Source organism: Bos mutus, chromosome X (genome assembly GCF_027580195.1).
Source record: "Bos mutus isolate GX-2022 chromosome X, NWIPB_WYAK_1.1, whole genome shotgun sequence".
Classification (NCBI taxonomy): Eukaryota; Metazoa; Chordata; class Mammalia; order Artiodactyla; family Bovidae; genus Bos; species Bos mutus.
The window spans coordinates 95,097,831-95,120,157 of record NC_091646.1 but is presented as its reverse complement, the minus strand read 5'-3'; the positions used below and the strand labels follow the sequence as shown (position 1 = coordinate 95,120,157).

Sequence of the window (22,327 nt, the reverse complement as noted above, 5' to 3'; positions counted from 1 at the left end):
AAACGATCTAATTTTGTTTCACGAAGGAACTGAGTACCATAAGAAATGGAAACTCCTCATCAAATAGGGACTCCTTATCAGATGATGGGCTTCCCTGGTAGCTCAGATGGTAAAGCGTCTGCCTGCAATGTGGGAGATCTGGGTTTAATCCCCAAGTCGGGAAGATGCCCTGGAGGAGGAAATGGCAACCCACTCCAGTACTCTTGCCTGAAAAATTCCATGGATGAAGGAGCCTGGTAGGCTACAGTCCATGGTATCGCAAAGAGTCAGACACGACTGAGCAACTTCACTGGCACTTCACTGGCATCAGATGATGGGTTCAAATGATTGCTGAGAGGCCATCTCCCATAGACTTCTCACATAATGTTGCTACATTCACTAGGAGATTATAGATGAGAACCATTAAATTAGAACTCAAAGATTCTATCACTCTGTGTTGGTGACATTAATAAAAAATGATCTATATAAGTTTGCTTTTGGAACAATTATGCTAATTTCGATGCTAAGTTTAAAATACTTTCTCTTAAAAAAAAGGAACCCTTTTTATCTTATATGCTAGAAAAGGCATAAGGGCTTCCCTCATAGCTCAGTTGGTAAAGAATCGGCCTGCAATGCAGGAGACCCAGGTTCGATCCCTGAGTTGGAAAGATACCCTGGAGAAGGAAATGACAACCCACTCCAATATTTTTGCCTGAAGAATCCCATAGACAGAGAGCCTGGTAGTCTACAGTCCAAGGGGTTGAAAGAGTAGGACACGACTTAGCAACTAAACAAGAAAAGGCATAAAAATAAAATTTTAGAATAAAAGTGCTCAAAAGTAAAATGAAAGGTCAATTATATACTTTTCTACTACTTTTGAAAGACAACAGTATATAAGTTAGTGAAATTTTGTTTTGTAAATGAAATATACTTTTTCACATTTTAGTAATCTTATAATGTTTTTATGATGTTGGAATCAAGTATCAAGTGCCTGTCTTAGGGGAAACATAATAAAACATGCTTAAAATTGGACATTTATTCACATGCATGAGATAGAGAAGAAATCAAGCTAAGACTATTAAAGGTCACTGGCACAAAATCCATGGGTATGGAAAAACATAGATATGTTAGCTTCTATGCAAGAGCCTCAAGAGATGGAAACTATAAAGTGTGAAGAGATGTCACCGTGGTGACAACTTCAGCACACTTGAGTCACTTTTGAGAAACTATGCAGTTTTTTAGACTTTGCATTTTTAATTCTTAGACTCTGATATGTGAAAACATGTCTTAAGTCATATGACCTGTTTATGTGTGCTCAGACATGCCCAACTCTTTGCAACCCCATGGGCTATAGCCCACCAGGCTCCTCTGTCCATGGGATTCTCCAGACAAGAGTACTGGAGTGGGTTGCCATGCCCTTCTCCAGGGGATCTTCCCAACCCAGGGATTGAACCCACATCTCTTGAGTCTCTTGCATTGGCAGGTGGATTCTTTATCACTAGAGCCAATGGGGAAGCCATTATAAAGAATAAAATTCCTGCTTTATGCTCCATAAATATGAAATCACATATTATGTTTGTTTGTTTTGTATGAAATATAAAATATATGAAAGATAATATCAGACTCCAGTTGCAGGGTAGGCGTTACATTGTCAGTGAAGTTAATTAAAATCTTCTATCACTCCAAACCTTTGTTTAATTTAAAGCAAAAAATTCCAGAAATAACCTTGGTTAAGAAGAGTTTAAAATGAAAATCAATATGCATCTGTCAAATGTAATCAGGGCTCTATCTTGATATGTCAAAAATCCAATTACACATGAATTGAAATTGTTATCATTTATTCTTCTTCTTCTTTTAGCTGACACCCCTATTTATCTTTAAGTCTAAAAGTAAAATCAAATGGATGTAAGTTGTGATGGTCTCCATAAGTAGGAAAGAAGTACACAATCAAATCTCTACTGTCACCAGCTCTGTGGGCAAGTCAAAATTTAATTTTACAAAAGGATTAGATTTCTGTTTTTTCAGTTATCTCATAAAAGGGATATGATGAATACATTTTAGGAAAACATCCCTTCTAGGATTTCCCCATTTTGACCAGGCACAGCTATTCATTACCTTTTGCCACTTGTATTCTTCCTGAATTCTTATAGCTCTAATGGATTGCCTTTCCTGTAGCAAGTGGCATGTTCTAAAATCCCTAACCCCTCAATAACAACAAAGGATGCCATCTTCGGCATTTATCTTATTATCAAATATAAATGTTTCTGGGATCTTTATCACAACTTCTTATCAGGAAGAAACTGATAGGAGGAAAATACAGATGCTAAGACATTTGTCTTCCAGACAAATGCTTAATTCCTGAGTACGTTGACAAACTCAGCACTGGGCATTAGTTTATTTGTGAGAGCTGAATTTTGAGAATAATAAGCATGTATATAGTAAAGTATATGTTTATATACTTCAGTCTAGGTATTTAGAGAATGTCGAATAGTTAGTGGATTATTTTCAAGCCATTATGAAATCCTTACATGTAATGCATATTTACTAAGTTATCCATTCTTTTCTACCTCTGAAGTCTCATCCCCATAGTATGAGTATGAGATCTTACCACCACCAACTATCTTTCCTTCATTAGGAAGTATATAAGTATATATTTATCCTTCTTAATATCCGTTACCCTGTGAACACCTGTTCTTCCAGGTCATCCCTCATTCTCAACATTCGTATCTCCAATGGCAGTGTATATCCCCCACCTTTTTTTTTTTTAAACACAACTGTGACTCCTTTCCAAATCCTAAAACTTGGCCGCATCATCTTCTAGAATCTGTGGTCTATTGTAAGGAAAATATCCTCTATCCTAAACCTGCTTGGCCTGTTTATCTTCCTTGCTGTTTACTCCCTATGATAAACACAATAAAGACTCTTGGTCATTCCCTCACCCATGACTTATTCTGATGATTCCCCATGTGGCCCTGCATGGCATGCCATGCTTCCTGTTCCTAGGGATAGGTGACTTTAAAACTTCTTCCTTCATGACAGTCATTTCAGTGTCTGCATGTCCCATCACGCTGCTGCTGCTGTTCAGTCGCCGTCATGTCCAACTCTTTGCAACCCCATGGACTGTAGCCCACCAGGGTCCTCTGTCCAGGGGATTTCCCAGGCAAGAATACTAGAGTGGATTGCCATTTCCTCCTCCAGGGGATCTTCTCAACACAGGGATCAAACCTGCATCTCCTGCATTAGCAGGTGGATTCTTTACCATTACACCACGTTGGAAGCTTGTGTGTTTCACCATACCTGAATAAAACAAATCCTGGGTACATTTTAAATATTAGTTATATACATTTCATTCGAATTAAACATTGATACCTGTGGAAACTAAGAAGTTGCATATGTATATTGAATTGTCATTTTAAATACCTAAGAAAATTATATGAAGTGATAGACTCAAAAACACTATAAATTAATTAGAATCTAAAATATGTTCAAGTAACCCATGGCAACATCACTACTGATAACTTAAGGTATTAGAAAAATAAGGCAGCATAAACTATAAACACATAAATTCATCAACTTAGGAGAAATTGATCCATTTCTAGTAAATTCCAAACTACCAAACCTACCAAAGATGAAATGCGGTTTCCAAGCTGGTGCTAGTAGTAAAGAGCCCACCTGCCAATGCAGGAGACATAAGAGACGCAGGTTCAATCCCTGGGTCAGGAAGATCACCTGGAGAAGGAAATGATAACCCACTCCAGTATTCTTGCCTAGAGAATCCCATGGAGAGAAGAGCCTGGAGGGCTACAGCCCATAGGGTCACAAGAGTCGGACATGACTGAAGTGATTTAGCACGGACACACACCAAAAATGAAATAGATAGTATGAGTAGTACTCTATTAAAGAAATTGAATTAATAATTGAGAGGCTTCCAAGGTGAAATCTTTAGGCCAGTGACCTCACTGGCAAATTCTACCAAACATTTAACGAGGAATTAACACCAATCTTCCTCAAATTCTTCTAAGATAGAGAAGAGGAAAAAACCACTTTCCAACTTACTCTATGAGGACAGCATTACTCTGATACAAAAACCAGAAACACGTCACAGTTAAATAAAGCTACAGACTAATAGTATTCATGAAATTAAACACAAAGGTCTTCTACAAAATATTAATAAATTGAACCCATCATTATATAACAAAAATATATCCATGGGCAGATGTCATTTATTCCAAACATAAAGACAAAGAGCTTCTTGATGAAAGTGAAAGTGAAAGAGGAGAGTGAAAAAGTTGGCTTAAAACTCAACATTCAGAAAACTAAGATCATGGCATCCAGTCCTATCACTTCATGGCAAATAGATGGGGAAACAGTGGAAACAGTGGCTGACTTTATTTTTCTGGGCTCCAAAATCACTGCAGATGTCTATTGTGCCATGAAATTAAAAGATGCTTACTTCTTGGAAGGAAAGTTATGACCAACCTAGACAGCATATTAAAAAGCAGAGACATTACTTTGTCAACAAAGGTCCATCTAGTCAAGGCTCTGGTTTTTCCAGTAGTCATGTATGGATGTGAGAGTTGGACTATAAAGAAAGCTGAGCACAGAATAATAGATGCTTTTGAACTGTGGTGTTGGAGAAGACTCTTGCAAGTCCCTTGGACTGCAAGGAAATCCAACCAGTCCATCCTAAAGGAGACCAGTCCTGGGTGTTCATTGGAAGGACTGATGTTGAGGCTTAAACTCCAATACTTTGGCCACCTGATGGGAAGAGCTGACTCTTTTGAAAAGACCCTGATGCTGGGAAAAATTGAGGGCATGAGGAGAAGGGGATGACAGAGGATGAGATGGTTGGATGCCATCTCTGACTCAATGGACATGAGTTTGGGTAAACTCCAGAAGTTGGTGATGGACAGAGAGGCCTGATGTGCTGCCTTTTATGGGGTCGCAAAGAGTCAGACACGACTGAGCGACTGAACTGAACTGAACTGAACTGAAAGGATGGTTCAGCATTTGAAATTTCCCTGCTAAAAAGACTAAAGGAAAAAAGAAATCTCCAGTCTACCAATACAGAAAAAGCTTTAGAGTAAAAATATTATCAATGTCTTATAAAACTCTTTACAACCTAGGATTAAAAGGGAACTTCCTCTACCTGACAAAGAGCTTACATGGTAAAACTACAGCTAATGTCACCTTCAGTTGTGAAACACTGAATAGTTTCTCTCTAGAACAAGCAGCAACACAAAGATGTTACTCGCAGCACTTATTTATTGTGCTGTTGGAAGTCCAAGCCAGTGCAATAAGACAAGCAAAGAAAATGAAAGACAAAAAGAATGAAAGAAAGAAATTGAACTGTCCTTATTTTCATATCACGTTATTACCAGAAAATCCCTAGGAATCTTTTTTTAAGAAAAAGCTTGTTAGAAGTATTAAGTAAATTCAGCAAGGTCATGATAAATAAGAAAAACACAAAAAATCAATCACTGAATATATGGAAACTGAAATTTAAATCTAATATTATTTATAATCTCTCCAAATAAGTAAACTGCTGCTGCTGCTGCTGCTGCTAAGTCACTTCAGTCGTGTCCGACTCTGTGTGACCCCATAGATGGCAGCCCACCAGGCTCCCCCATCCCTGGGATTCTCCAGGCAAGAACACTACTTAGAAGTAAATCTAACAAAGCACATATAGGATTTGTATGCTTGAAATGACAAAATCAAATGACATTTAAATAAACGGAGAGATACGCTCTGTTCAGGAATTGGAAGACTCAGTATGGTAAAGATGTCAGTTCTATCCTATGTGATTTATAGGTTTCATGCAATTTCTATCAAAATGCTCACACTTTTGGCAAAAATTTACACAGTGCTAAGTAAATAGCTCTTACTTTTAACCAATAACAAATTGCATAAGAGGAAAAATTAATAAGTTGAACATCAAACTAATATATCTTGCTCATAAAAGACCATGAGAAGATGATAAAGTGGAAAGCTATAAACTGGGAGAAAATGTTTGCAAACTTCATGTGACAAAAGGTTAATATCTAGAATGTATAAAGCATACTGAAAAGTCACTAATAAAAACACAATTTTTAGAAAATGAGCAGAGAATATGAATAAGCATTACACCAGAGAAAATATATTAATGGTTGCAAGCACATGAAAAGGTGTTCAACATCATTAGTCTTTAGAGAAATGCCAAATCAAAACACAAAGAGATTTCACTACAGACTTATCAGAATGGCTAAAATAAAAAATAAGGGCAGCATCAAATGCTAGGAAGGATATCAAGAGACTGGATCACTCATACATTGCTGAGGGGAATGTGAAAGGGTAAGCCACTCTGGAACATTGTTTGGGTGTTTCTTATCAAAGTAAACATGCAACTACCCTACCATCCAACAGTTACACTCATGAGTATTTATCCCAGAAAAGTCTAAATTTATGTCACATGAAAATATGGGCATGAATGTTTATAGCAGATCTCTTTGTAGTACCCCAAATCTGAAAATAACTTAGGTGCCCTTCTACAGGTAAATAGTTAAACAAGTGGTGGTTTATCTATGTGCTCAGTTGCTGTCATGTCTGACCCTTTGTGACCCTATGGACTCTGGCCCGCCAGGCTCCTCTGTCCATGGGTTTCTCCAGACAAGAATACTGGAGTGGTTTGCTATGCCCTCCTCCAGGGATCTTCCCAACTCAGAGATCGAACCCGTGTCTCTTATGTCTCCTGCATGGATGAGTGAGTTCTTTACCACTTGTGCCACCTGAGACCACCAAGTAGTATTCAGCACCAGAATGGACGAAGCATTGATAAATGCAACAACTTGATTGAATATCCAGGAAATTATTCTGGGTGAAAAAGCCAACCTCTAAATGTATATACTATGTGATTTCATTTGTAAAATATTCCCAATGTCACAAAACTTTAAAAATGGAGAATAGTGCTATAATGATTCAGGGTTAGAGTAGGAGATGAGGTGGGGGTGTGTATAAAAGGCCAACCGGAAGGATCCTTGTGGTAATGAAACTTCTGTATCTTAACTGTTTCAATGTTAATATTTTAGATTTTGTGTTGTTTTACAGTTTTACAAAATGTTACCATGGTAATAACTGAGTAAAGGATACTTTCCTTTCTTACAACCTCATGTTTATAATTATCTCAAATATTTTTGTAATGAATAAGGATTATATCATAATATGAGAGAATAATCAGAAAGATAATGATATATATATATATACTGTGCTTGATACCTATAATATCTACTTTTTAAAAGATAAAATATGGATCATTTATGTTTATGTGATTGCTAATAATCAGAGCTAAGTAAGCATTTAGAAACACATGTATGTTTGTTTCCTTACAAGAGACAATTGCTATGCCTCATGTTGATTTTAGTTAACATATATCATGTAGTTTTGATAGATGAAAACTTACACCTTGTCTTGGGATCCCGGACAAGCCCCCAAGATGATAGCTAACAGTAAGCAGTGCCACTAGATTCGTGGTCTCCAAAGGAGATTAAACTCTGGGACCAAAGACAGTCTCAGTTACTCAAGAGCTTTGTGCAGATTTTATTTAAAGTGAAAGTGACAGAAAAAGCTCTGACATAAACATCAGAAGGGGGCAGGAGAGTACCCACCTCACTAGTTTAAGTGGGGCCTTATATACTTCTCAACTAGCTGCTGAGAATAGATACAAAAATACCTCAAGGCTGTGAGAATTTTGCCCAGACCCTTTCCCATAACATACATCCTGGGATGACATCAGCACAAGATTAGCCAGAGAGAACAGGTTAACCCAGAGCTCAAGGCTGTGGAAGTTCTTACCCAGACCTTCTCCCATAATATACACCCAAAGCTAAAAAAAAAAAAAATGCATGTTGTTGAACAAGAGATACTGCTGCCAACGAGGCCTACTTGTCTAAGGCAAAAAAATGTTTAAAAGAAAGAATGTTTACCTCCTCCTTAAAGGGGCCTTAGGCTTGGACTCCTTATCAACCTGCCTAAGTCAACTCTCTGTTTGGCAGTCAATACTAAAAATGTTATTTGCAGAAATAATGTGTATTTGAAATTAATGTTGCTGTTTGTGAGTTGGAAAATGTCTTTAAGAACTCAGTGTTTAACAGCATTTAATGTGTGCTACTGCCTGACATAAAGCATGACCAGGTCTCTGGATAACTGTCATGAATTTTTATTAAATTATGTTAGCAGCTGAGAATAATTTTACATTTTTTTGTAAAATTTTCCTTCCTATTATGTCACATGACCAATTTCCACACAGATGAACTCAGGTTCCAATCACAGAGAATTGTCGTTGTGATTTTTAGCATAAAGCAGGTGGATCTGTAAGCTAGTTAATTAAGCTACTGATTTGATTGTAAAACACAAAGCTATAGATTTTATTATGCAAAGATACCTGCCCTTCAGAAAAAAAAAATCTCTATAACCTGACATTTAGACCTTCTACCAGTAAAATATTTCTATGAAAGAAATGAAAACTGAACTTATTAAAATACTTTGTAAGGTCTGGTCTTGTAAAATGGAGCCCGAGGTACACAATACCATTCCTTTCTGTCATTTTATGTAATTTTCTTGCTTCAGAAATAAAGATAAATATTCTAACAGAGAGAGAACTAAGTTCTTCTTAGGATTTATAGAATTTGATGATATAGAGATGGATAGATAGAGACAGAGAAATCAGTAAATTGTGAGTGAATGATGAACTTTTGATGAGATATTCTTTTCCTTTAGTAAAATTTCCTACAGTGAATTGAAACCTGGTGACTACTACTGACATTCAACATTTCCTTTCCTTCTTTCATCTGATATTCTTTCTATTTCAAAAAGAATATAGAGTCAAATCAGAATCTAATTGTCTGTTTTTTCCATTACATTGGCCAGCCTGATGTTATTTTTATCTATGTGCCTTGCCTCTCTCACCATTACATTAGAAAAGCTCTTTCTGTTCTTACGGCTAAGCTTCTACTTGTTCACTTACTCCCACATCTGGTCAACTATGCAGAGCTCTCCAGCTCTTTCCTTTTTCTTCTCTGTAACAGTGCTTGTGGGATTGTGCCTATCAGCATAGTTCACATGCCACTGGACCCTGCTCGATACTATATGGTAGCCTGAATGCGAGGGAAGTTTGTGGGAGAATATGCATGCATGCGTTCTCAGTCATGTCTGACTCTTTGTGACCCTGGAATTAGAAATTCTCTAAGCAAGTTCAGTGGCATCCTATGCCTCAGCCTCTGAGATAACATAGAAGGAAATATAATTTCATGTATTAGTTTGCTAGGGCTGTAACAACAAAATCCCATTCTGGGAGGATTAAACAAAATAAAATCATTTTTTCACATTTCTGGAGGCTGGGAGTTCAAAATCAAGGGACCCAGGATATTTTATTCCTTCTAAGGTATGGCTACAGTCCATGAGGTTGCAAAGAGTCAGACATGACTGAGTGACTAAGCACACACATGGTATCTCTACTTGGCTTGTAGATGGTTGCCTTCTCATGGTGTCCTTACGTGGTCTTTCCTGTGTGTGTTGAGCATCCATGTTGTGCGTCTGTTTGTCAAAATTCTCTTTTTTTTAAAGGACACCAGTCAGATTTCATTAGAGCCTACCTTAACAGTCTTATTTTAACTTAACCATCTTTTTAAAGGCCTCATCTTTGAATACAATTACATTTGAGATACTGGCAATTGGGCATTCAAGATATGAGTTGAGGAGGAGGACATAACTCAGCCTATACTAGTTGAAGAATCAATGAAAGAACTCTTCTCCACATTTATCATTCTCTTCTGTTTTTTAGTGATAATTTTAAGATTATTAATAAGTTATTGAAAATATATTCAAGTAAAAAGTACACAGATTTCATGTGTGAAAGTAGTTAATGAAAAGCCATGTTCTTGATGACTTGATATTTTAAAAATGAAAAATTACATTCTTCTTTAAAATACATCACTAATAGTAGCAACATGAATGGACCTAGAGATTCTCATACTGAGTAAAGTAAATTAGGCAAAGATAAGTATCATATGATATCACTTACATGTGGAATCTAAAAAAACATAGTACAGATGAACTTATTTACAAAACAAAAACAAACTCACAGACATAGAACACAGACTTACGGTTTCCAAAGTGGAAGATGATGTTCTTGTTGTTGTTCAGTCCGTAAGTTGTGTCCATCTCTTTGCAACCCCATGGACTGCAGTGTGCCAGGGTTCCCTGTCCTTCACCATCTCCCAGAGCTTGCTCAAACTTATGTCCATTGAGTCAGTGATACTATCTCACCATCTCATCCTCTGTCATCCCCTTCTCCTCCTGCCTTCAGTCTTACCCAGTATCAGGGTCTTTTCTAATGAGTTGACCCTTTGCATCAGGTGGCCAAAGTATTGGAGCTTCAGCATCAGTCCTTCCAATGAATATTCAGGATTGATTTCCTTTAGGATTGACTGCTTAGATCTCCTTGCAGTCCAAGGGAGTCTCAAGAGTCTTCTCCAACACCACAGTTCAAAAGCATCAATTTTCTTCAACACTCAGCCTTCTTTATGATCCAGCTCTCACATCTATACATGACTACTGGAAAAACCATAGCCTTGACTAGATGGATCTTTGTCGCCAAATGTCTCTGCTTTTTAATATGCTGTCTAGGTTGGTTATAGCTTTTCTTCCAAGGGACAAGAATCTTTTAATTTCATGGCTACAGTCACCATCTGCAGTGATTTTGGAGCCCAAGAAAATAAAGTCTGTCACTGTTTCCATTGTTTCTCCATCTATTTGCAATGAAGTGATGGGACCAGATGCCATGATCTTAGTTTTTTGAATGTTGAGTTTTAAGCCAGCTTTTTCACTCTTCTCTTTCACTTTCATCAAGAAGCTCTTCAGTTCCTCTTCACTTTCTGCAATAAGGATGGTGTCATCTGCATATCTGAGGTTATTGATATTTCTCTGGGCAATCTTGATTCCAGCTTATGCTTCATCCAGCTTGGCATTTCACATGATATACTCTGCAAACAAGTTAAATAAGCAAGGTGACATCTTCCTTGATGTGGAAGATGAAAGTGGAAGATGGGGAAGTGATAAATTAAGTTTAGTTAAGTTGCTCAGTCATGTCTGACTCTCTGCAACCCCAGGGACTGTAGCACGCCAGACCTCCCTGTCCATCCTATCTTTTTGTCTTTTCATACTGTTCATGGTGTTCTCAAGGCAAGAATACTGCAGTGGTTTGCCATTCCCTTCTCCAGAAGGGATAAATTAGGACTATAGACTTAACAAACATACACTGCCATATATAAAATAAACAAGATCCTTCTGTATAGCACAGGGAGCTCTATTCAATATCTTATAATAAACTAATGGAATAGAATTGAAAAAAAAACATAAATATATATGTGTGTGCTAAGTCACCTCAGTCATATCTGACTCTTTGTGACTCTGTGACTATAGCCCGCCAGGCTCCTCTGTCCATAGGATTCTCTAGGCAAGAATACCGGAGTGGATTGCCATGCCCTCTTCCAGGGGATCTTCACAACCTGGGGATGGAACCTGCATCTCTTACATCACTTGCATTGGCAGGCAGGTTCTTTACCACTAGCTCTACCTGGGAAGCCCCATAGATAGATAGATAGATAGATAGATATACATTTATACGTATAACTGAATCGCTTTGCTGTATACTTGAAATTAACATGATATTGTAAATCAACTGTACTTCAGTTTAAAAAAATAGACATTTGACAAAAGTATAAATAAATAAATTAAATAAACCACTATAACAAAAGCAATAGTTATCATTTAGGATGCTAGTATGTTTAAATACAGACTTCTTTGGTAGCTCAGGGGTCAGGAACCCACCTGCCAGTGTAGGAGACCCAGGTTCAATCCCTGGGTCACGAAGATCCTGTGGAGAAGGAAATGTCAACCCACTCAGTATTCTTGCCTGGGAAATCCCCTGGACAGAGGAGCCTGGCGGGCTACAGTCCATGGGGTCAGACACGACTTTAGCAACTAAACAACAACATGTTTAAGTGTCTCTGATTTCCTGACATGGGCTATTTCTAATTCCATGCTAAATGTTAGAAATTATGTTGTAGAGAGTAATAGTGTAATACCACTAAAGTGATTAAAAATTAATCTCCCAAGATGAAATACTTTCATTACTAAAATGAGGATTATGTTCACTTTACACTCTTAAGAAGATTTTCTTCTAAGAAGGCAGGAAACCTCATAGCCATTAGAGCATTATACAGCTCCTATATTTCAAATTAGAGATCAGTGCATAAATATTTCTATTACCTTTAATCTAAAGAGCAGTCAAAATAGCGGAATTAAAATACACTGAATAAAATTTGAAAGCTAATTGCAAGTAGGCCATAGCAGATTTCAAAAGCAAAACAGTAATAGTGATAATACAATGAATGCCATTCTTTTCAATATTTCTCAGATGCTAAGCATAATATTTTATCAGGGTTTCAAAAATTCTGTAAATAATGTATACCTCTCTCATAGAGTACATAAAATCACTTATATGTAATAAAATATGCATATTTTCCCCAAAATGATTATTAGGGTTTTGAACCCCTAAAATGGTAACTGTAATAGAAAAAGGTAAATCATCTGTAGTTAGTTTGTGTAGTTACTGTATGGAAATAAAGTAAAACACCAAAAGATCAGCTTAGAAAATGTTTTGAGTGCAAAATACATTTTATTAGATTGTGTAATCTACTGAATGTAGTAATCATCATACAATTAGATTTCCCAGTCAGATGATAGAAACAACTGATGTGGTTTCTCCCAGCTTCCTGCTAAACACATATGTAGATATTGAAATGAGCCTCTAGCAACACCAAAAACTAAGACTGGCTGAAAACCTGTTCCAAGAACCTAGAAGCACCTAATATAATGCTCAAATGAAAAAATAAAGGCCCTATCGTTGATCTTGAATCCATCATGAATGGACAAAAATGGCTATTATCCCTAAAGTGTAAATGTAAGATGATCCCATTAAAAGTACTGCTTGCCAGGCCATCCCCTTCTTGGAGTTAACTATTCCTTTGAAATTTGAAAAAAAAAAAAAATTGTTTTAATGAGCTGAAGGAGGAGACAGTTAGTCCTAGCAGAAAATAAAGCATCTATAGTTAAAACAACATGGTACTTACACATGATGAGAAATCTAGGGACTGCAGAAAAAGACCTAAATATATACAAAAAGGCCATGAAGGTGGCATTTCCAATCACTGAACTTTTTGTTTTAGTTTTTATTGGAATATAGTGGCTTTACAATGTTGTCTTAGTTTTGGGTGTACAGCAAAGTGAATCAACTTTACATATACATATACCCCCTCTTTTTTAGATTTCTTTTCTATTTAGGTCACCAGAGAACACTGAATAGAATTCCCTGTGCTATACAGTCAGTTCTCCTTAGTTATCTATCTTATACATATTATTGTATATAAGTCACTCCCAATTTCCCAATTTACCCCAACCCTGTTCTCCTTGATATTCATAAGTTTGTTCTCTACATTTGTGTTTTTATTTCTGCTTTGCAAGTAAGTTCATCCATATCATTTTTCTGGATTCCATGTATAAGCAATAGTATGCAATATTTGGATAACTAGTCTCATACAGAAAATCAACAACCTTGAATGCATTCTTCATCCCTTACACATGGATAAATTACAAATGGATTGAATATTTAACTATAAGGATGAAAACATATAGATCTTAGAAGGAAACATGAGTCAGATTCTTCATAAGATAGAAATGTGGATGGCTTTCCTGTCTCTGCTCAAAGTATTGCAATGGGAAAACCAAAGGAAATAAAAATTATTTATGAGACACGGAATGAATCTGATAAATTCCCAAAGTTCTTATCAATGCTGAGTTTCAGTCATTTCTTGGAAGTTTATTAACATGATAGTAATTCTTACTATTCAAACATGTAATAATAAAGAAATGTATGGTTAATTCAATAAGAAACTGTGATTCTACTTGTAGACTGGTATTGGTTTTACTTATAGACTGGTATTAGTTCTTCTTGTAGACTGATGTTCTACTTGTAGACTGGTGGAAAGTTGTAGCCACAAATAGCCTACTAAATTTTTAATTAAATGGGCTTATTATAGGATTATCTTTAATTTCAAATATTATAAGAAAGCATGATGTTAGCAACCAAGTATCCTTTGTATCTTTGTCTTGACTCCTTACACTATCTGAATGTCTGAGTTTATTTTTATTTATTTCTGGTTTATTTCTAATGGGTAATATACTTTTGTAAGAGTGAATGATCATTTTGAAACTTTTCCTTGGAGATTCATGTATGGTTTATTTGACTCAGCCCTGCTGTTTTTATCATATTCCAGCTTTTTATCCTAGCCTATTCTGGCTCTTGCTGTTTTTATTTATTTGAATGCAATGATTCATTGAAAATACAGAACTTATAAAGACAAAGTTGAAGATAGAAAATTTTCATATATCTTAGTAAACACCATGGTCTTTCATTGGAACTTTGGGCAAGTTGTTTAACCAAATTGTCTCAATATCTCCATCTTAAATGAGAAACATAATACACTTATTTGTGGTGATTTTGGAGAATGAAATGAGATGTCATGTGAAAAATACTTAGCACAGAGCCTGACATACAGTCAACAGTGAATAAATACTAATTGGTAATCATATTGATTATTGGTTATTGTTAAGTGTGATTATACACCTTAGAAAATTTTTATTTCCTGAAGGAATAAAAATAAAAATTTTTAATTTATAAGAATTTTGAGTTGAAATATTTTGTAGAGGGGGCATTTTCTATTTTCTTTTTTGATATTCTTTACAGTTTAGTACAGTATTCGCAAAATGGCCTTGAATATCTTCAATCTAATAACAAAGAATTAAAAAATATATAGTCAGTAATCCTTCATTTTCTTGTAAAGAGTGTTACTCTTCACAATAAAAGAAGACACCAATCACTTGGAAACCTTCAGTGTTATAAATGGCCAGAAGCTCACTAGTCTTCTAACCGCTCAATACTTGTCCATTGGTAAAGGGGTTTTTTCTAAGTTTCATGACCATCTGTTTCTAGATCTCTTGAGCTGCTACTTAAATATGCAGCTTTGAGACCTCAGCTCAGACTGAACAAATCAGCATCTCTCTAGTTCGGGCTTAGCAAACTCCATGTCTAACAATTTTTTTTGCAGGTAGTACTTATGCAAAGCAAAGGCTAAATTTTTTTAATTCATTATAATGTAAGAAAATGTCAGTTTTTCTGTCTTCTGATTTTTACAACCTGAGGTGGATGCCCCTTTCTTTCATGAATAAGCTTTAGCTTCCTTCATGGATCAGTTAGAGAAATAAACAGCTTAGTGGTAGCCATTTTGGGGCTCCAGGCAGAAATGTGGAACTCTTATGGTCTATAAAAAAAATACACAAAAAACTTAAAGGTCAGAATTGCTGTACTGTATCTTATGTAAAATACAGTAAGACTTATAAAGGCTCATAGGTTTTATGGTTTTTTGTCACTCTGGGAAACTTAAGCTAAAACTATCAACAGTTCTTCAGTTCTTCTGTCCTCTTCAGGAGAAGCTTCTTGCCTCAGGATAAAATGTGTTTTTTAAAAAATTAATGACATTTGAGGAAATTTAGTAAAGCCAGTAAAGTATACTTATAATTTATCATATTTTTTTGTTCAGGAGTGATTTTGAAAATTTTAGATAATCAGTAAGGAGAGGTTACTTTCGTTGTTAAAATTATTTTCTAAAATGTTTACCACATTAGAACTTTTTTTTTTTTTTTAAAACAGGAATTGCATTGCCTCCTAAAGGGACTCTGGATATCCAGGTGTTATTTATGCCCCAGGTTATGAAATTACAAAGAACAATGGTCCTTATTCAAATGAGGAAGGCCAGTGGAAAAAGATGGTTTATTGACAATTTTATGGAATTGCACCCAGAGGTGAAAAGGTAACATTTAAATAGGACATTGAAGGAATATGATTTCATTTTGACTGGCATTGATTGATCCAGTTTCTTTTATATGTTACGCAATGTAAAGTTCATGAGGTTATGTTCTCTGAAGTATTGATATGTATATGGTTAGAGGAGGAAAATATATTTGTTATAGGGGGATTGTATATATCATTGCTGATTTGAAGTTCTGAGTGAGGAACAAGTCAATCTTAAGTATCGTATCAATTAATCACAGTCAGATACAGTCAAATACAAAGCCTCCTTTTTGAGTCTATATCTACAGAACAACCTGGATCAGCCTGTCTGGGCAAAGTATAGGATTTATGCTGATGTACACCAAGTGATGGCACCGTGCCAGGCATATGACATCCTGATGAAATACTGCCACGACTAGGGTGTGCTGTGTCATTGCCAGAGTGCATGTTACTTGGCCCCTCTCTGCTTAGCTGAAATGTAAGCAGACTCCAGTACTGATGCAAAATTTAAATGTTTTCTCTTCTTTTATAATTTAATTAAATAATGGTCTAGAAGCCTTAATTCAAAGGAAATTCTTACTTTGTCTTATGTGTACATATTTCTTCTTCACATTCAAAACCTTCTTTCCTGTAGGCTCATTAATGTCCATTCTGCCAGGATTTCACCACTCCTGCAGTCAAGACTGCAGACGTGATCTGGGTAAAATGAAAGTGAGGAGGCCGTTGTTCAAAAAGTATTAAGAATTTCAAGACATTAAACAAACATGAGCGATTCCAAGTGTGGAGTTCTTGTGCTGTTGAACAGGTCCTATGCTGGTGAAGCTGGTCCTGCCTGTTGTGTCTTATGCTCCATCTTTAATAAGAAAAATCTATTTTCAACAACAATCAAAACCATTTCCTAGTATTGCTGTCCTCCTGGTGGTGTCTGATGGACTTTGAATAATTTTACAAATGCCCCCTTTTTTTTTAACTGGTAGCCTCCAAAAGTACCTTCCCCATTACTTTCTGAAGTCCCATACTTATCGGCATTTTTTCTTTTGTGCTTTTCCTATCCAGTTTAGAGTATAACCCATGGAAACTGTATTACCTCTTATTAATCACAGTTTAGTCACATCAGTAAATATTAATACCAATACAGTCGTCCCTCAGTATCTTTGGGGGACGGATTCCAAGACCCCCATGGATACCAAAATCCATTGCTGCTCAAGTCCATTACATAAAACGGCATAGAATTTGCATATAACCCATACACATCCTTCCATATACTTTATTTTTTTTTTAATTTAATTTTATTTTTAACCTTTACCTAATTGTATTAGTTTTGCCAAATATCAAAATGAATCCACCACAGGTATACAACTCTGCTGCTGTGTTGTGCTCAGTCGTGTCTCTTTTGTGACCCTATGGGCTGTAGCCTGCCAGGCTACTCTGTCCATGGGATTTCCAGGCCAGGATACTGGAGTGGGTTGCCATTTCCTCCTCCAGGAGATTTTCCATACCCAGGGATCGAACTCGTGTCTCCTGCATCTCCTAAATGGGCAGGCGGATTCTTTACCACTAACACCACTTGGGAAGCCCTTAAATCACCTCTGTGTTATTATAATGCCTAATACAATGTAAATGCTATGTAAATAGAAGTTTTGGGGTTTTTTTAAACTTTCCAGAATTTCTTTCTTTTTTTTTTTATATAATACTTTCAGTTCATGGTTGGTTGAATCTGTGGATTCAGAAACCACAGATGTGGAGGGCCAGCTGCTGTACCAACCTTTGAATGTAGGGAAAAGAGGTCTTCAGTTGTAACTTGGCTCTGGCAATGATTGTACCACCGTTTTCTTAGTGATGATTTCCCAGGGTTTGGTTTGAAATGTTTGTAAAAATCAGCATCTGCAGAAAATGTTTTTTATTTCATACTTAGTTTCACTCCACCAAAGTTTAAATTTATAAGCTTTGTTTAAAGTATCATTAGGTCACTAAAAATGTGTTATTTTATACTAATACTGAAAGTGTTTATGCTTTTATTCACTCTTAATAATTTAATTTCTAATCAGGGGTTTGGGACTAGACAGTGAAGAAATCCTAGAAATACGCTGGATATACCCTATTATTGGAGTCCCACAGACATCACCTCCTGAAAGCCCACAGAGTAAGTATATCTTACAGTCAGAGAACACTAGGATTTTAAGGGATCTTAGAGACCCTCTAATCACATCTCTTCTTTGTACAAGCAAGAAAATCCAGGTTCAGAGAAAGTAGGTTTAAAGTCACTCAGCTCTGTTGGTGGGAACACTAGGACTGAATCTGGTCTCTTAACAGTAAGTTCAATGATCTTTTCACAAAACTATACCATTTCCTGTTGTTCTTGCTGTTGATGAAACCTACCAATCAGCTAAGATTGAAATAACATCAACTTCAGACCCCTTTATTTAACAGTCTTTGATGCGCTCTGAGCCCTGCACTAGATTTGTAAGATTCCTAGGTACTTGGCTTCTTGGATTACATTTAATCACCATATTCTGGCTTCTGTGTAACTCATGGGGATGATGATTCCTCTGTTAGTTTTCCTAACAGAAATCTTTGATTCTGTTCTCCAAAAACTAGTCAGAATGTACTATGGAGGTTTCAGGGAGGTTTGCTTTGCCACCAAACATGCAACATCAAATCTCTACTCTTAAAATGCCTTTTTCTCAATGACCCCTTTTTTCCTCCACATACTCCAGACTTATCTCAAGTTTCTGTATGTTCTCTTTCCTTAACACTCTTCACTTCTTCTGCATACTTTGATGTTCCCATTTTCTTCCCAGGGTCAGTGTAAGAATTCCTCTTAGATAACCAGCACAATTCCTCTTAGATAACCATAGGGTGAAATTTAGTATCCCAGCCCCTTACCAGGCTCTAGGCATAGTTCTTCATAAGTAAGAATCACTGAATTGCACAGCAAAGGGATATCTGTTTTCAATCTCCACCTTGAACAACATAAATAAGCTATAAGAAGTCTTGAAATTTTGGATTTTCCTTCTCCCTCCAATACCAGTGTTTGCTAATGAAAAAGGGCTTGTCTTTACTGGAATAAATTATGTCACCGCACTTAGAAGAGAAAATAGCAAGTTTTGCTTGTGAATAACAGCATTTCCCCAGATACACTGGTTATAAAGGAAGAACAAGATTGTATATTTCCTTATGGAGTTTAATTTTAAGTGGAGTGAAAATCCACATACCTAACAATTCCTTTGACAATAAATGTCGTTTGTTTTACTTGAAGTATTTTTATTCTTGTGTTAAAAAAAAACTATCAACACATAAATATTTCACATACACTAAATTATCTTCAGAATGCTTCACAAACATGTCAAAATATTTTTTTTATTTCCATCTAGGACATAGTTGTTTGTATACTTTCCATAGAGCTGAGCAGTTTAAAATTTATAATAGTGTTCCAATCAAAGTGATGTAATACAGCCTAGACATTACTCTGTTGGAATTCTAACAGCAGTATTGCTCGTGTCTACTCCAGATACTGTTTTTTTTTTTTCCCCCCAGATTAAAGATTTAAAGCAGATTTTTAGAAGTCTAAAATAAAGCCTATGAGAAAATAAAAACATAAATTTCTTGTACCGTTGTCTTCAATAAAGGTTAAATATGCTTCCAAAATATAGACATTTTCTATCAAGTCACTTCTCTTAGTAATTAATATTTTTTTTAAAGTAAATGTGAGTTCTGTAAATAGCCTGTGTTATATTAGCACAACCAAGTGAACATCTGTGTTCTGAGCAGATTGTGTAGTAGTTATTAAATCATTTTATCAAAAGTCTAAAACCTATTCTAGTAATTCTTTTTCTCTACAAATGCCCTTGAGAAACAAATGGGTAAGATTTTATAAATAAATATTATTTACTCTCTGTACAGTCCATTCTTCATTCCTAAGAACATATCGGAAATAACCCATTGCTTTCCCTGCTCAACTGCATCACCATCAATGTTTGTTGTTTCGTTTTCTTTTTTTCTATGTGTATCTATAACCCAGGTTGTTCTCAAGCCCAGGGTACTTTTGTTGCACTGTGAGCCACCTTTTCCCTTTGTGCATTCTAATCTGCTCCTGTCCATTGAGGTAGATAATTGGAAAAGGGCTGCACTCCCTATCACAGTGTAAAGACAATGGAATGTGAATCCATTGTGATTTAGCAATGCTGGTCTTGCTAGGGCACTAATTTCCTAAGGACTTATAGGACAAGACCAGTGACATGATACTAATTGTAACTTTGATCACACTAATTTCCGATTTAATGCTCTAAGACTGAAGCTAATTATAACCAGAAAAGCTTGTACATTTTCTTCAGCCATTTCAACCCACTTAATTTACATCTAACTTTGTACCCCATTGTACATTTCACATAATTAATTCTAAGTCCAAAATGTTCAGTATCAACCTGTAAATTTAAGAATTAAAATTTATTTTAATTATTTATTTACTGTAGATGTGGTACATATTGCAAAAACATGTAAATCTGCTGACATTATCCAGTTTTGCAGTTCTGATGAACATATTATTATTATCTTTTTTTTCCATACAGCAGGAGCTCCTGCTGTAAAGCACTATATTCTATATTCTAATAAAATTATTTTAAAATATGTTATTAGTGATGCCATAAAAGCATAGAGTAATATATTTCAAAAAGTTTTTTTAATATTACAATTCACTTTTTATCTCATATTCAGTTTATGTCCTGTGTGCATCTGAACTGATAAAATATAACACTTGATATATTTTAGAGAAATATGGACTCTAGTATACATGGCCTCATAATATTATAGAGATAGTGCCAGGATAGTAACATTCCTTTATAAAATTATTAGCTATATATAGATATAATATTTTGTTACTCACAAGATCACTAACACGTCTAAAATTTATATAAGAAAATGTTGGAGTTTAATATATAGAAAGAAATATATAAAGTTACATTAATTTAATGTTGAATGCTGTAAATTAATATATAATACTGCTTAATATTATTTAAATAAATAATTACAGTTTTATTTTTAACTGCTAAATAGTGTATTTTATAAATTTAAGAGCAATTCACACATGGAAATTAAAATATTTTACTTAAATAATTTAAGTACATTTCAAGGTGCATGTAATATTATTTTTAGTTAAATATTAATTAAATTAATATTTTTAGTTTAGGAGATAATAAGACATATTCCAAAAGTATTGTAAAATAAATATTATAGGACTTTTAAAAAATTATTTGAAAGTATTTGCTGTAGTATTTTTATTTAAGTAAAGCTTGGTGTTTACCATAATAAGCTCACAAATAGCTGAAAAATCTAGTCCCTGAATCACATTTCTGCACCTTAATGTAATCTTCTATACTTTGCTGTGTATCTTCTAGATTTATCTCTTGTCATGCTGTTTTTACATATTATTTAATATTCATGTTGCTTCCAAAATGTCAGTGTATATAGATACTGAATGAGTGTATGTGTGTTAATACCAGATGCAATGACATGCCAAAGTCTGCCAAAGGGACTTCTATTTTTCATAGCATAATTCATTTTTTTCTATCTCAGTAACAATCGAATAACCCATTAGTCAAATTAACTGAAAATATTTCTCTCCTGTAGTTGTCATAACATGTCAGGCCAGGAAGAGGCTAGAAGAGGAGGTGGAAGTCTTACTGGATGGAGATTTTTTGGGAGAAAATCCTATCTTAGAGCTGTCAGACTTTACAGTGATTCCAAAAAGAAAATCATATGCATATTATGAAGATATAGAAGGTAAGAGAACACAGTCATGGGGATAAAAAATTATAATAAATAAAAACTCAATTTCCTAAATTTCAGGTTGCTGATTACTCAGTTACATGAAAACTGATGCCCATTTGTTTCTCATTTACAGTTAGTGCCCAACGAGTGTTATTTTTGTCCTCTTTACATAGTAGTTTTCTGCAAATGACAGTAGTTATGGTCATTAATGGATTTATAAGAATAGATTCAGGTTATGTCATCAGTGAGGAAAGAAAAATTGTAGTAACTGTAATTTTCATTTCTGCCAACTTTAATTTCTTACTTTATTCTCTTTTTCTGATTATGGAATGTGATTAAAGCCATGGCTTGTAGCTTTAAATTTGAAAGAATGACCTTGAATAAAATATTTATTTAAAGAGATAGAAAAATGTACATAAATTAGATTCAATACCCAAATATATTTTGTATAATAATCCCTCTGACATTTGGCATCTTAAACAAGACATTTCAAAAAGTTAATGGTCTGGCAAAATCAACTCTCAATGATACAAACTTTAGTTTTCAGCCATCTTCCGCATGAAATAAAGTAGAAAGCTCCTATTCCCATTGAAAGGGAAATTCCCTTAACAATTGTTTTATTAGTATCAATGGGAGAAA

The 22,327-nt window shown here is 35.3% G+C and overlaps 1 protein-coding gene across 3 annotated transcripts in view; it reads left to right on the top strand.

Moving 5' to 3' along the window:
• The window catches only part of CFAP47 (cilia and flagella associated protein 47), a 502,187-nt gene that overhangs the window by 423,847 nt on the left and 56,013 nt on the right, over positions 1–22,327 (top strand). For all 3 annotated transcript variants that reach the window (XM_070365964.1, XM_070365963.1, XM_070365962.1), the window contains 3 exons: positions 15,782–15,941; positions 17,971–18,065; positions 21,548–21,700. In XM_070365964.1, the coding sequence (XP_070222065.1) occupies positions 15,782–15,941; positions 17,971–18,065; positions 21,548–21,700 (408 nt within the window). The remainder of the gene's footprint in view (positions 1–15,781; positions 15,942–17,970; positions 18,066–21,547; positions 21,701–22,327) is intronic.